Source organism: Antedon mediterranea, chromosome 8 (genome assembly GCF_964355755.1).
Source record: "Antedon mediterranea chromosome 8, ecAntMedi1.1, whole genome shotgun sequence".
NCBI classification, from domain to species: domain Eukaryota; kingdom Metazoa; phylum Echinodermata; class Crinoidea; order Comatulida; family Antedonidae; genus Antedon; species Antedon mediterranea.
In genome coordinates this window covers 1,339,403-1,354,731 of record NC_092677.1, presented here as the reverse complement: position 1 = coordinate 1,354,731, position 15,329 = coordinate 1,339,403, and the positions used below count along the sequence as shown (strand labels likewise).

General features: G+C 31.3%; 1 protein-coding gene across 3 annotated transcripts; it reads left to right on the top strand.

Moving 5' to 3' along the window:
• Positions 1–2,194: 2,194 nt before the first annotated feature.
• On the top strand, positions 2,195–13,654 carry LOC140057348 (cell adhesion molecule CEACAM1-like). Of its 3 annotated transcripts, none has more exons than XM_072102975.1 (8): positions 2,195–2,305; positions 3,451–3,516; positions 3,919–4,254; positions 6,563–6,856; positions 8,173–8,202; positions 11,769–11,816; positions 12,549–12,608; positions 13,585–13,654. In XM_072102975.1, exons 2-8 carry the CDS (start codon positions 3,462–3,464, stop codon positions 13,611–13,613), a joined length of 852 nt encoding a protein of 283 aa, XP_071959076.1. In that variant the 5' UTR covers positions 2,195–2,305; positions 3,451–3,461; the 3' UTR covers positions 13,614–13,654. The 3 variants fall into 3 exon arrangements, with proteins under 3 accessions (XP_071959076.1, XP_071959074.1, XP_071959077.1); XM_072102973.1 differs by having other exon boundaries at positions 2,199–2,305; positions 3,448–3,516; XM_072102976.1 differs by lacking the exon at positions 8,173–8,202 and having other exon boundaries at positions 2,199–2,305; positions 3,448–3,516.
• The last annotated feature ends 1,675 nt before the right edge of the window (positions 13,655–15,329 follow it).

The window sequence follows — 15,329 nt, the reverse complement described above, 5'->3', positions numbered from 1 at the left end:
TCAACCATTTGCCCCAAATAGGGGTGTTTTCCGATCGTGGTATACACTGTCTAATGGATGTCCTCATGAAAAATACCTGTACACAATAATACGAGGATACTTCGCATTTTCCTATCTCCTCCTACGATAATTGCTTTTAATAGCTGAAAACCGGTTGAACAGCTCGAGTAGAGTATCATAATGTTGAAGACAGGCCGATTTTCTTTAAAAAATACTATTTTGATAGATTTAATATACGTTTATACAAATGTATTGATTTGCGATGAATGGAACATTCCAAATTATTTGGTTTAACCATACTTGCATACCTCCATGGTTTAACACAAGTAGGTAAATTTATAGACCCTTGGAGAATAAACAGAAATAGTATTGTAATGCTATACAATACTGCAAATAGGTATTAACCACTTTTGATCGCCATTTGAATCAAAAGTGTGTTGGTACTGTTAAATATAATATAAACAAATATACTAATAAACTTTATCACTGTGAGTGTGGGTAGCCCCTACTTTTAGATTAAACACATAATAATATAATACTTTATTACTGTCAGTTGTTTCTCAACGTTTGTATTAATTAATAATTACAAAAATATAAACGTATTAGTGGTCTTTAAATGTACTTTACTATTTCAATCGACCATAAGACAGTGACAGTTTTAATAAGGTATTAAATCGGAAATGTTTTACTCTATTTAGTGGTATATTATTTATAGGCCTATAAAAAAATATTTCGTTACTGAGAGTGGATAATAAAGAAATATATTAAAGAACCATTTAATATAAAGAATATATTAAAAAATTGTTCCTCTTTGTATCTATCCTCATCCCCAACGCTCAACTCTAATGTTAGATACAAAACCCTAAACTCTAATAGATACAAAATTGGGTTTGTTTAAATGAGTCCAAATAACAAATTTGGACTCATTTGTGACAAGTTTCTAGGTGCTAATTTTGGTTGACTACATAAATCATTGTGTCTATTTATTTGTTTCTGTAAAAGACAATGTTTTATAGTCCTGCCGTACGTACATTTGAAATCGCCAGTTTTTTTACGCTGAAATTACTATGTATTCGAGAACCATCTGTGGGCACGAACTAGATGGTACGCGAGCGAAGCGAGCGTACCATCTAGTTATTGTAAATTTTTAGTAATCTGTATGGCGCTAGTTCCGTTTTGCACCTGTTTTTATTTCGACTTCCTTTTGACTCCAAATTGTTAAGCAACTTATTGTGAATACCACACCTTAAAATTGGGCCTCATAAGTACTTTTATGAAGAAGAATCACATAAAAAGTAACAAATAAACCCTTTAAATTGATGATTTTACAGACATGTTTCTCGCATACCGTTCGCGAATTTAGCATAGGCCTACTCGAAGTTCAATATTTTCGTTTCTATGGAGCGCCAGAAGAGCAACAACAATAGATGGTTAAAAACTCAGTGGAATGCGTCTTCTTTTGATGCATTTATTATTGAAATACACGTACGTTTAATTTTAATATAATTATTTTGTCAATAAAAATGCTGTAACATTTTACTGCTAATAATTTGCTGTTTTCAAATAGCAACACTAGGCCTAAGAGTAAGACTAAGACTAAGAGGAATATTATTTAGATCAGGTATACCCCTACAGTACATGTAATATGATGATGAATTTGTCGAATTTCATTCCTAAAAGTTCCTGCCCTGCAAAAACCATGTACAGTATCAACAGTATTATTTTTGTTGCATTGACATTGACAAAATATGATAAAATTGAACGTAATTTTCACCAATAAATGCATTAAGTATACGCAATTTACTGAGCTTTTAGCCCTCTATTATGATTGCTCTTTTGGCACTCCATATAAACAACAACATTGAACATGGAGTATGCAAAATTCACGAACCGATGTGCGAGAAACACGTCTGTAAATTCATCAATTTAAAGGATTATTTTTTACTTTTTGTGTGATCTCCTTCGTAAAAGTATTTTTGAGGCCTAATTCTAAGGTGTGGTACTCACGATAAAGTTACTCAACCAATTTTGAGTCGAAATAAACGACAGGTGCGAAACGGAACTAGCGCCATCTGTATCATGTCAAATATCTTGATGTTGAGTGTCATCATGTCAATATTTATTATTTTATAGTTAATGATATTTTTTCTCTGTAGGCGCGCCATACAAAATGGGTTTGGTCTTTTATCGATCATACACACATCATTAGGGCAGCATTTTAGTCATCACGTTATTTTTGTAATTTTTGGTGGTTTGGTCTTATATGCCTTTTTCTCTTATCGAGACATTTTCATATCGTAAATCCGTACGTAAACATCGCCTACTTCAAACCTTTCGTCTATCTAATCTAGCCTACTATGTAGGCCTAGCTAGGCCCTAGGCCTACCTAGGCCTAGGTTATCCCAAGACTAACACTTAGCCTACTCTAGTACTAAGTAGGCCTACTAGGGGCCTATTAGGCCTAGCCTCTAAAGCTAGTACGAGCACTAGGCCTATGTAGATAGTCTAGTACGTAGGCATACTATATGCCTAGCCTCTAACTAATAAATCAGTTGTAGGGATGTCTATACTTTTTTTAGAGTTATTTAAAGTCTGTATTATTATTAACTTGAATGTAGGAAAGTGATTTATAAATTATATTTCATTATCAAAATTAATTATCTGTGTGTTTTGTTTTTATTCTTATGGCTTCAGTTTTTCTTAAAATTTAGTTTTAATATATGCACAGCGGTCTCTGCATTTGAAGAAGGATATTATTAAACTTGAGAAGGTCCAAAAACAAAGTTAGTAGTAGTACCAGGATTCAAAAATCTTTCTGCACAGGAACGGCTTTCTAGGTTGGGTCTATTGTCACTCGAAGCTAGACGTAGTAGAGGTGACATTATTGAATCTTGAAAAAGATTGTTCATGGTCTCGAAAATGTTTGTTTCTTATTTTTTTCACTTTCCAAAATGTTGCTGGCCATTTACACAGGGGTCATCCTTTTAAGCTGTATAAATCTTGGTTTAATACGTTTATTAGAGCTACGTATCATAAAAACATGGAATTCTTTACCTTATCACAAACCTAAGCTAAACTCGTATACAAAGTTTAACACGAATTTGATCAACTGATTGGTTGGCATATTAGTGTGGTGTGGCGGCCCTGAATCTCGTGATTTTGTTGGTTTGATCAAGTTTGATTCTCGGACAATTTTTTTTTTTTTATTCACCATCATACCGATTTACTCGAATCTGTGGCATTTTTCCAAATCATTGTACACTTACCAAAAAACGTCATCCTATATACAATGTTTTGTGGAGATTCAAGGTTTTGATAAAATAGAGTCTATTTTATCAATTTAGTATTCTATTTTATTGTATTGATGAATATTGTGTGAACAATTGATAAAAATAATAAATACATTCATATTTTATTTATAGTCATTAATCAAAATTTTACTTTTAGTAGGTTGATGCAAGATGATTACAAGAAATTGTGTACTCATTAATTTGTTTGCTGTTGCTACTTTCCATGGTAAATTTTGTATTAATAAATGCTTCCTATAAATGCTAACTATACTTCTAAATAATAATCGATATAAAACACATTTTTTGTTGTTTTATAACTGATCAAAACAATGTATTTATAATGCACAAAGTTATAATATATTAAATGCACAACATTATTGTATATTACTGTAACCAAATATGTATGTATGCCAATTTAAAAAAGAAAAAACATGGATAGCAAACATGGAAGTATTACACTGCCAACAGGTCCATGTACTTGGTGTGCAATAAATTGTTCGCCTCTTAAATTTAAAAAGTAAGGCATACTCGTGATTACAGTTTGAAAGCATACAGTAAGTTTATTTTTTATTGTTTGTACAGGAGCAATGGATTTTTTTTATGTACATTTATTTTTTTGTGTATATAGTTATAAATGGTCAAACTGAACCTGTTGTCAATGTACAAGATGCTAATGTTAAAATAGGTGAAGATGCTGTTATCACCTGTAGTTATACACTCAGTGGTTCAACATTTAATGCTGCTCAATGGTACAATAGTAATTCAGATGGAGATCAGTTAGATATCCTTGTTAATACTGCAAATACAAATCAAAATGGTAGATATACAGCTGACACCACACAAACTGGTGTAACTACTCTCACCATTGCAAACACAGTGTTGTCTGATGATGGATACTATCTATGTAGAATTGTTGATTTAGCTACTTTATCTGGTAAAAACAATGGAAATCTTACTGTTCAATGTAAGTATGAATAAATGTGTCCATATCTGTAGTTAAAATAATCACTATTATTTAAAAAAAGTCAAAGATACAGTTAGTCAGCCATCTGTTGAATTTAAGATATTATGGGGAGTTTTCGAATCAGGACAGTAAACGAAGGGAACGGTAATAAACTGAGCATGACGCTTATTTCCTGACACGTTGTCATGGTGGATGTTTGAGAAGTTCTGCTATTGCCAGGCTAGCAGTTCAAAAGGTTGAACCTAATCAGAACTTTTAAAAAGGCTTGTGAGGATGAAGACTAGCCATTTTTTGTTGTTGCTCTGTCTATCAGACCAAATGTTAAATGGACCAAATACAGTCGCGATAATAATAATATTTATTTGAACTTGCACCTTTTTATCGGTGGCACTCTATGATAATAGGTGCTTTGTGTAAACAAAACAACAACATTAAAATAAATCTATAAAAATATACACATACATTGTAAAAGTGGAAACATTACCCCGAAAATATTAACAATACAATAAGTAAAACAGTACTAACAATAAAAATCTAAAATTATACTTCAGATGTACAATTAAAGTAAACAAGTATATCATACAGAATACATGAGAGCATTTACTCAGTAATACAGATTTAAACTATAGATTGGAAATGTTTAATTTCGGCTCGTATTTTCAAAGCCCTCTTAGTGTAAGTTTACAAAAGCCACTGATCACCAACTGGGCCCTCTGGGAGACCAGTCTTTGACTGAAGAGGTTACCCAGTATAAATATATATTTCAATTTCAATTTCAATTTCAATAAAAAATCAGTTCTACTTCCTTGAGTAGGGAAATAGTTGATGACCCTAAAACATAACATTACAATTGATGTGTTTGAAAAATCACTCCAGATATTATTATGAAATGTATGTTTCAGTTTGTTTAACTCTTCTACCCTTGTGTTAGAGAGAGCAGTACATGATGAAAACATAAATGAGGTACAGTTTGCTCTTGATAATTATTGTAAAGAGTACAATACCATTTATTTCTTCACACCAACTAGATATTCTTCTATCCAAGGGCAACGTGTTAGAATGAAGTTCAAATTTGAGAGAAACGCCTTCAACATCTAATTTGTCAAATAAACATACCGTATATTTCGGTGTATAAGTCGCACCTGTGTATAAGACGCACCCCCTAACTGAGAGTAAAATATCGGTATTTTTTATATCGTTGATGTATAAGACGCACATTATATTTCATCAAAACAATGTTTTTTTAAATTGTAATCAATATTATTGTAATAATATATTTTGTTATATCTACAACGGCGTCCTTTATTTAGGTTTTTTCTCAACAAGTTCTTTCTAACTTGTTATTCATGAGTTTTGCACCCGCAACATCGAGTGCATGACTGTGTGTAACACGCACGTGTGTGGGCTAGCCTCGCTCGATCATTTCGAGAGGGAGAATATACTAGTCGAATACCGTACACCATGTGGCCGCCGCCAAGAAGGGCTTGCGCTGGGGGTACGGCGGTCGGCGATCGTGCGTATAACTATAAATAAATACTAGGCCTATTCCAATCGTAAACGTTTAAGTGAGTGAGTGGCCGAGCGGTTAAGACAGTGGAACCGTAATCACGTAGCCATAACATCGGCAGGGGTTCGAGGCTCACTCACTCCATGGTTCTGGTGGTAGAACGAGTCTTCTCGGATAAGGACTATAAACCGTAGGTCCAGTGTACACAACTTGCTCGTGTGCACTTTAAAGAACCTAGTACATCTTTCGAGACGAGTAGGGGGTTACCCCGGTGTACTAGTACATCACAGCCACTGATCACCAACTGGGCCCTCTGGGAGATCAGTCTTTGACTGAAGAGGTCACCCAGTATAAAGATAAAACAAACAAAACGTTTACAAATGAAATTTTATCGGAGCGCCTAAAACAGCTCCATAATGAACAAATCTTTTCATCATATTTAGTATAACATCACGCTAAAATGCCTTGAAAACTAGGCAGAAGCAGGTTGCCGTTATGTTACTGTAGTACACTGAAGCTAGGCCTACGCTAGCCTACTCAGGCCTAGCCAACGAGGTGACGATATGTACAATCTGTGTGGTGAGGCATTTATGTTCGGTGTATAAGACGCACCCTTAATTTAGAGGTCAAATTTGCGTGTCAAAAGTGCGACTTATACACCGAAATATACGGTAGTATACTGGGCTTTTATACACATGTGCTGATTAATATTTGTATGAATTACCATTTGTTTACCATCCCCTTTCGCTTACCGTCTTGATGCGAAAGCTAACTATTTAATATTATGTTACTATATTACAGATCTGGACACCCCCGTTTTGAAGTCGGACACATTATCTGTCATGATAAATGACACCGCAAAATTCACATGTACTAATCTTATCGGTAAACCAACATCAATTACTGTCAGATGGACACAAAATGATGTTGAAATTGATGATTCTGATGGAGAAAAATATCCATCTTCTGATTCAATATTAATTATTAATAAAGTTGATCAAATGGATGCAGGAAGTTATCGTTGTGTAGCAGAGAATGCTGCTTACAGTGGAGAAGAAGGAAAACATAGTAATCCTCTCGAACTCTCAGTAGGTTGTAAGTAAAATTTATTTTGTACCTGTAGCTTTAACATGGATATATTATTCAAACCTTCATTTAAATAAATAAGAGGAAATAATTCAATATCTTTCCTCAATTTTGTTTTTTGCTCTCAGGAAAAGTGTCAGTGTCCTTTTAAATGAAGGGCTCTGATCATTATTTTTGTTTCAAATTATTATTGAGTGTTATTAAGTATTTAAAACTTTTATTTCTAGCTACTTTTGTTTTTTATTTTTTTCTTATCATTTCTCTGTGGTCGAAAAAAAGTAATATATTTATTGTGAGATGTATTTTGAAACCATTGAAATCATATTGTGATTTTTACACAAAAATTTTTATAATGATAGAGGTCAAATAATTTTTTAAGAGATTTAAAGAAATTAGTTCTGTTTTAAAAAAAATGAACCAATTTATTTTAAGTGTGTTGCTGTCAAAATTGGGATATATATATATAAATCAGTGTTATTGACACGCTGATTTTAATTTTGTTAGAAATTCAATTGATTGTGATGTTGATCTTGATTTGCAATGAAAATTGCTGAATAAATATTATTAAATAAAGTGGTAAAGGGAGGGAGGGGTTTTGCAAAAATAAAACAAAATAGAAAGCATGGCAGTATATTTTATGCCAGGCCAGGGGGGGTGCGTTGGGTGCAGACGCACCTCCCAAGTCCCAAAAGGTCCACTATTTCCTCGGTTGGTATTTTTTCTTGTCTTGTTTAACTAAAGACAATATCATTATATATATACAAAATTTACATTATCAATGGTATACAAACAAAAATATGTTAATATAAAATGAAAAAATACCGGTAATTAAATTACGGAATCTGAACTGACTACAAACTCGATGTAAAACATGCGCAGTCGATCATGTGACGACAAGCAATAGCTAAAATTAGCGCTTCATGTACGCGAAAATTTGCTGGAAATACAGACAACTTAACCGTCGGTGGTAAAGACGTGTCTGGAAATACAGACACTATCGAATACGGCGCCGGAAGGAAGCTGTCTGAGTTGGCCTTTAAACATCATGAAAGCGTTAAGTTCTGGTGTCCATCGTTCAACTAGCCCAAGCCACAACAAAGAGTCTTAAATCAATCTTTAGAACGTCAAATAACGCAAATTTTGCCGCGGCCATTGTTGCTCGCTTCGCTCGCACCCCCCCATTATAAATGTTGCATACGGGCCTGTATGCATGTATATTTGTATTCATATGCTAGTACTGCCTTTACTTACAAATTCTATTCTAAATTCTACAGTAGACAAGTTATGAGAACTAATATAAAAGTAATAATAAATTTGGTTTTCAGCCCCTACTACAGAACAAATGTCAACACCAAGTAAGTAGTAATGTGTAATTGGCTATTTTTGTATAGTATAAATGGCACATTCAAGTATAGTAGTACTAGTACCACGCATAATTGAATACAGGGGCAGATAGGGGATTTAGCTCACAACATGAGTGTGAAAAAATAAAAATATTGAAAACATACAGACACCCAATCGACTACATATACCTCCTTAACATTGCTGCCTACCCCTTGCACCCCCTGCTCCTGTATTTTAATATGCTATCATGCTTATATTACTCACTTTCTTTGTACATTTGTACAGTACATTATCTTGGGAACCTTCTCCGCTGATTTAGAACTTAATTATTGAACACTAATTTATAATTATATACTAATTATATATTATTGAACTATGATGACATGGGTTAAATTATTAACCATAGCAAAACCATTGAAAAATAGAAATTAATGTTTTGGTTAATTGTGCACCAGTTGTATTCCATTTTTTTCAATTGAAAGTTAAAATGTTAAAAATGTTTTAATTTCTCCACCACCCCAAACCGAAATGGTAAAATAATACCATGCATACTTTTTATTTGATATTTTTAAGTCCCGTTAAAAATAATGTGTGAACAGTTCCTGTTAATTACAGTACCCAACAATTTAACATGATAACATTTATATCCTCAAGTTGAAATACTGTAGTATTACTTACTGTAGCTTGTAATTTGTTTATATTAATCTTCTGTTAGCTCCCTACACACTCCAAATCAACTTTAAAAATATTCTGAACCTTTAATTCTCAGTCATTAGTTATTGATGAATAGTGAGTGTATACCATAGCCGGATTTCTACCATATAGCTAGTAATAAAGCTTTGACAATTAACCTCTGTACCAACACTTGTGTTCAATAGATTCTATTGTATGCTATGGACAAGTATTATGGATAATGTTGAGTCATTTGTGGTACAAGTTTGTGTTATTATCTTTGTGCAATTCTGGACTTAATATTTTATATCTTAGATTTATGTACACCGTTTTCATTAGAAGCTTAGTAGAAGGTTTTGCTTTCATATTAAACACAAGGCTAGCATACATTTTACATTTACTTTGGTTTAGTTGGTACTGGTACTTGATTTTTGACCAAACATACTGTAATTCCCTATACAGTATGTTGGTTTTATAAATTATTATTGTGTTTAATGAATTATATCAAATTTAAATGGATTAATATTTAATTTGTATCACAGAGGATATAACACTAACCGAGAGTGTAGTAACTGCAATGACATTGTCTACCACTTTAGGTATGTTCTTTAATAACAGGGGCGGCGCCATACAGTAATAGCCCTTGAGGGAGGCCACTCGTCAACTTCCCAATTTGGCACCGTCCCTTAGATAATTTGCTGTTATAAATGATGCTTGCAACAAATTGTATACATTTTCTCTCATACAAATCCCATGCAATTTCACTTAAAATGTTCATGTTAAAGAGCTATTCTATATGTTTTGCATAAATTGTTGTTCAAAATGGTATTGTTTGATGTATAAATTCTTTATTTTAATTTTTTTCAAATTACATTGCTATGGCCAATTTTATGAATCTGTATATTTATATGTATTTTTGTAAATAAAAGAACTAGAATATATATTTTATTATGATGGCCCAAATTCCCACTTTCAACTTAATTTACCATTGCTTCATTTTCTAATTTTAAACTAATGATGATATTTTCGCTAGCTTAGAAAAAGGTATAGCTACTTTTAACCAATCTGATTACAGTAGCTACAGTACCTTCAGACACTGGTTGTAATTAGCCCAAATTACACCTAATTTTCCTTCGCCATTTATTATATATTCATTTAATATACTGTAGTTTTCACTATTTCACAACAAGTTTGAATTCAGCTTTAGTTCAGCACTAGTTTATTTAGTATTCAATAGTAATAATTTAGTAGGCCTATTTTAGATTTAGATTACACTTTGTGATATAGTAGTTTCCAATCAGTTGATATCACTCTGTATTCTATTTCATACAGCATAATTTATATAAATTCAAATTCATTGACATGAATTGTTTTTGTACAGGTACATCTCTTTATTCATTTTACTTGCTTTTTATTCAAAATACTGGTGTTGTAAATTTCAATATGATTTCTATGGTGTAAAAATCAGGGCTCACTTTCTAACCTGTTTTTCTATTATACAGTTAACTCCCCTGTTCCAAAGCCAGAATTGTGTTATGATCCCATGTATGTTGCTAAAAAATGAAACAAAATATCTTGGCATTTTGGGATTTGTGGTGGTTTTATTGTGATAGTATACTGTAGACACAGTATACAAGTTAATTTAAATATCAATTTATATTTTTTCATTAAATTGTTGTCATTATACATTCATTTTTGTATTGTGAAATGAGTGAGAATGTATTTCAATTTTAATTCAGATAATAATTAAGTCATTTGTATACAGTATCTTAAAAACTATGGATGTCCATCATACCATACCCAACTAAATTTGTCAGCTTATACACATTTATTGTATTGCTAACATAATGTCTAATTTTAATTTAAACATTATTAAAAATGTTGCCACTTGTATTCTTTTTGTACAATTTGTCTGTATTCATTTCTATTGGAAATTGTGTGATCAATTATTATTTTTAATTTGTTATGTTGATTTGTAGAAATTAGTATTATTTTATATTGTTAATTTACTTAATTATATTGGTTTAAGCTAGTGTTACCACAGCAAGATCCTTCCTGTATAATTTTTAGAAAAGGGAAATTCCCGGCCATTTTAAAATGTTGATTATCATTGAAGTCTAGGAATTGATTGCTGTCAGGGATTATCTTAAAAGTTCATATTGACAAAATTATAAAAATTATTGAAAAGCTATGGCTGTAATATATTATGGTCATCTAATTAGTTAATTTGAGTACTTACTCAAGAAAATTTCATCAAATAATTGTTAATCCAATTGCTAAACTAACTTTTCCTCCATGGTTATTAACATTAACAACAATTTCAAATAAAAAACATACTGTAAAAGTCACTAACCCTATAAATAATACTGTAATAATACACTGTACATTAGATACAGAAGCTATGCTAACAACAATCAATGCTATTATCACCATTTTTATTATAGCTTTTGTCATTCAATGACAAAACTTGAAAGTAATGTACTAAATAAAAAGGTTTGAAAAATATTAGTCATACAATTCTATATTCAATAATTATAATATACTGTTTATTTTTACCTAATAAACATATTCTATATTATGTAACACTATACTACATATATAAATGCTTCAAACACATTATATTTTTTATATTGTATGCTTGTAATGTTTAGTATTAGCTGCAAAATTTTTAAAAGTTTAAAACCCTTCTAGGTTGCAAAAAAATACTTGGCCTCATTTTGCTCAGTCCATCTTGGAAATAAGTATAATGTGTAAACAAACTTGTGAATGTACGTACTGTACAGTAATGTCAAACTTAAACAGTTTGTTACCTGGTTTTAATATACTGTAGAATTTAATTTTCATGTTTATAATTGCTGCTAAGTTTGTTTATTATTTAAAATATTTTTTTTTGTATTACTTACAGCTTTTGATCCTACTGATCCCAATGATGGTGTAAATGGTGGTTTAATAGGTGAGTCTTTTTAGGAAAACTCCAAAACATAAATATTTCAATTGAAAGATATTTAAAAATGCTTATGATCCAAAACTATGAATGTCTTTTACTCATTGCCCAAAATATTTTTAAAACCAAGTAATCACACCTATGAATTTATTAATGAATTATTTATTATTATTTATTTTAAATTTTCTTAGTTGAAATGGTATGAGATCCTTTGACAAATCCAGAAGCAGTTAAATCTTAGCCACAATTACTATGAACTTTAAAATTGACCCGCTACTATTCATATTGTTTGGTTTCTTCTTTAAATTTACTTTATTTGTCATGTCCACAATTGCTCAAGTGGTCAAGGCTAATCTTTACATATTTATTTTGATCTCCTTTCACATTTGTTATTACTAATATTTGATAGATATAATTATCTTTTTTATTTTGTTTATGTGTGGAAAAATAATAATTAACAAAAACTTTCGGTATTGGTAAGTAAACTTAACCGAGGTGCTATGTTAGAAGATTATCCAGTGCTGCAAAAGTTTTAATAATTATCAAATTGTTTGGACGTTAGGAGAAAGGTGGGAGGGCCAGCTAAGTCAAGCTGTAGTACTTTTATCCATATTGACATGTTATATATTTTCTTGATTTAGAAAGCTGTTACTTTAAACATTTTGTTTCAACATCATTGCTGAGTGACTTTTATTTTAGAAAATATATTGTATTTTTTTATGTAATGATACCTTTTTATAGGTGGGGTTGTGTCTGCAGTATCAGTGGTGTTGGTTTTTATCGGAATTTTTGTTTGTCAGTGTAAGTAGATACTAGTAGATCACTACAATACTTGAATTAATGAATATAAAATATCCAAAATAAAACTTTTATATGACAGAAATAGTATCTTACAACATTACTAATACTACTAACTTAATTTTATAAAATAAATCATAGATTATTCTAGATTTGGATGGAGAACTGTATTTCTATTTAATCAAATAAAGTTAATATAATTGTTGTGCATGTTTAAGAACCTATACAACTGCACACTGTTTGGTACTGTAGATCATTAAACTCCAATATTATTTTTATTTGAATTATCTTAAAATCAAACAATACTGGATTCGTATTATTGCCAAAGATATATAAAAACAAACATTTGAAAAAAGGCAGCAACAAATTTGATAATAGGGAGGTTTCGCAACCTTACGAATACGATACGGATACGTCATACATTTGTGAAACTTTTGAGCTGATCCCCATTTCATATTCGTAAAGCGTATTCGTGTTGACGAATATCACCAGTCATATTCAAAACTACAAAACGAGTATAGTTTTTGATCTATTTTGCACATTTTGCATTTGAATCAGGAATGATTCATGATTATAATATAATTATAGATTTATTGAAAGTAATTTACTAAAGTAGCAAGCACCAAGCAACACGTACCTGCGGCCTCGCTCAAATCTACCGCAGTCATATTTTGGACGCGCCTCAATATTTCGTTGCCATGCGAAACAGATTTTTTTATGGCTTACGAAAACGAATACGTGTGCGTGACGTATCCGTATTCGTTATCGTATTCGTAAGATTGCGAAACCTCTCTAGTATAACAACAATTGTTGAAAAGTTTCTTGCAGGGAATATTGTGGTTTTCATGTTAGATTGATTTATACCATACAGGTAGGATTATGTAAGTCCACAGCGTCTTTAATCACTATTTGTTATTATTATTATTATTATTGTTATTATTATTATTATTATTATTATGTGTTTTTTTTTCATGTACAGATAAGAAAATAGCTTGTTTCAATAAGTGAGTATTATTATCCATTTCTATTTTCATATTTATTTGTGTTATATTTAAATCTTCTGGATAACAACTGATGATTTTTTTAAATATGAAATTTATTTTTATACAGTAATCGTTAGCTTTTAAAGATTAAATACAACAAGAGATGTGTAAGAAACATTTGTATTGTCAAAAACTTTTATAAATAATTTGAAAGCCATAGAGATTTGCAAAATTTACATTTTTTAAGATTTTTTTTAAAAGATCTTTTTTTTAATTAAACAAACAAATTATTATGATTGAAATAGTTTCGAAAGAGTATGTGCAAATAATAATATAAATGTATAGTGGGTTATGAAGCTCGGTTTTAAATTATTATGTTATTAAATTTATTTTGTTCTTTAAAATTAAATTACATTGATATATAATTATTATATGAACTAATTCATGTGAATATTATTATAATTTCTTTGCTGGTTTTCTTAGATTAGATTATAGAATAGATTACTAACGTATATTGCTTCAGTTAAATCAGGCCTGTAAGCAGGATTGATCTTAGGGTTTCAACCCAACTGCCCGTGGTAACCCAGGGTGTATAGAATGTACTATAAAATGGGAAGATGTTTTCTGAACTAAGCTCTTATCAAGAATCCAGCAATATAATATGTAACTCCTTTAGTTCATGTTAATTGCTATGAATCAACTTTCTATTCAACTGTTTCTGTTTTGTACTGTAAATAAACTATGATACATTATTTATAGAAATAATTATATCATAGTATGGCCCGATCAAAGGGAAATTTAGTAATAAAACATCATCATATGTATTGCCTACAGTAGTATACCATAGACCATAATCTAACTCTACAAAAGCACCACATGAGATGCTGTATTACCATTGCCTGCCTACCTTTCCCTAACTCTACAAAAGCACCACATGAGATGCTGTATTACTATTGCCTGCCTACCTTTCCCTAACTCTACAAAAGCACCACATCAGATGCTGTATTACTATTGCCTGCCTACCTTTCCCTAACTCTACAAAAGCACCACATGAGATGCTGTATTACTATTGCCTGCCTACCTTTCCCTAACTCTACAAAAGCACCACATCAGATGCTGTATTACTATTGCCTGCCTACCTTTCCCTAACTCTACAAAAGCACCACATGAGATGCTGTATTACTATTGCCTGCCTACCTTTCCCTAACTCTACAAAAGCACCACATCAGATGCTGTATTACTATTGCCTGCCTACCTTTCCCTAACTCTACAAAAGCACCACATCAGATGCTGTATTACTATTGCCTGCCTACCTTTCCCTAACTCTACAAAAGCACCACATGAGATGCTGTATTACTATTGCCTGCCTACCTTTCCCTAACTCTACAAAAGCACCACATCAGATGCCGAATGTTGGCCAATAAAATAATTAAAACATCTCCCAAGCTGTCAATATTACACAAGTACATGTGCTAAATAAAACTAGGAGAAAATTATTAATCAATGTTTAATTATTTAATTCATTTATTGTGCACATTTTAATAAGCTCTTACTTTACGATCAAGAAATATACCTGTATTTCGAAAATTTATTCTACATAAATCATTGAACAATTGCATACTGTAGCTTCATGATTAAACGTACCGTTAATAAGGATGAAACACACATGTATTATATGTAAACATACTGTAATAGCAGGATATTGAAAATACACACCCTATAAATTGGAATAACAAATAAA

Bases quoted from the DNA above. Each gene is read 5' to 3' on its own strand.
- LOC140057348 (XM_072102975.1), top strand. From the start codon at position 3,462: ATGATTACAAGAAATTGTGTACTCATTAATTTGTTTGCTGTTGCTACT. The intron at 4,255-6,562 runs GTAAGTATGAAT...ACTATATTACAG, and splicing joins TGGAAATCTTACTGTTCAAT to ATCTGGACACCCCCGTTTTG. The intron at 11,817-12,548 runs GTGAGTCTTTTT...ACCTTTTTATAG, and splicing joins TGTAAATGGTGGTTTAATAG to GTGGGGTTGTGTCTGCAGTA.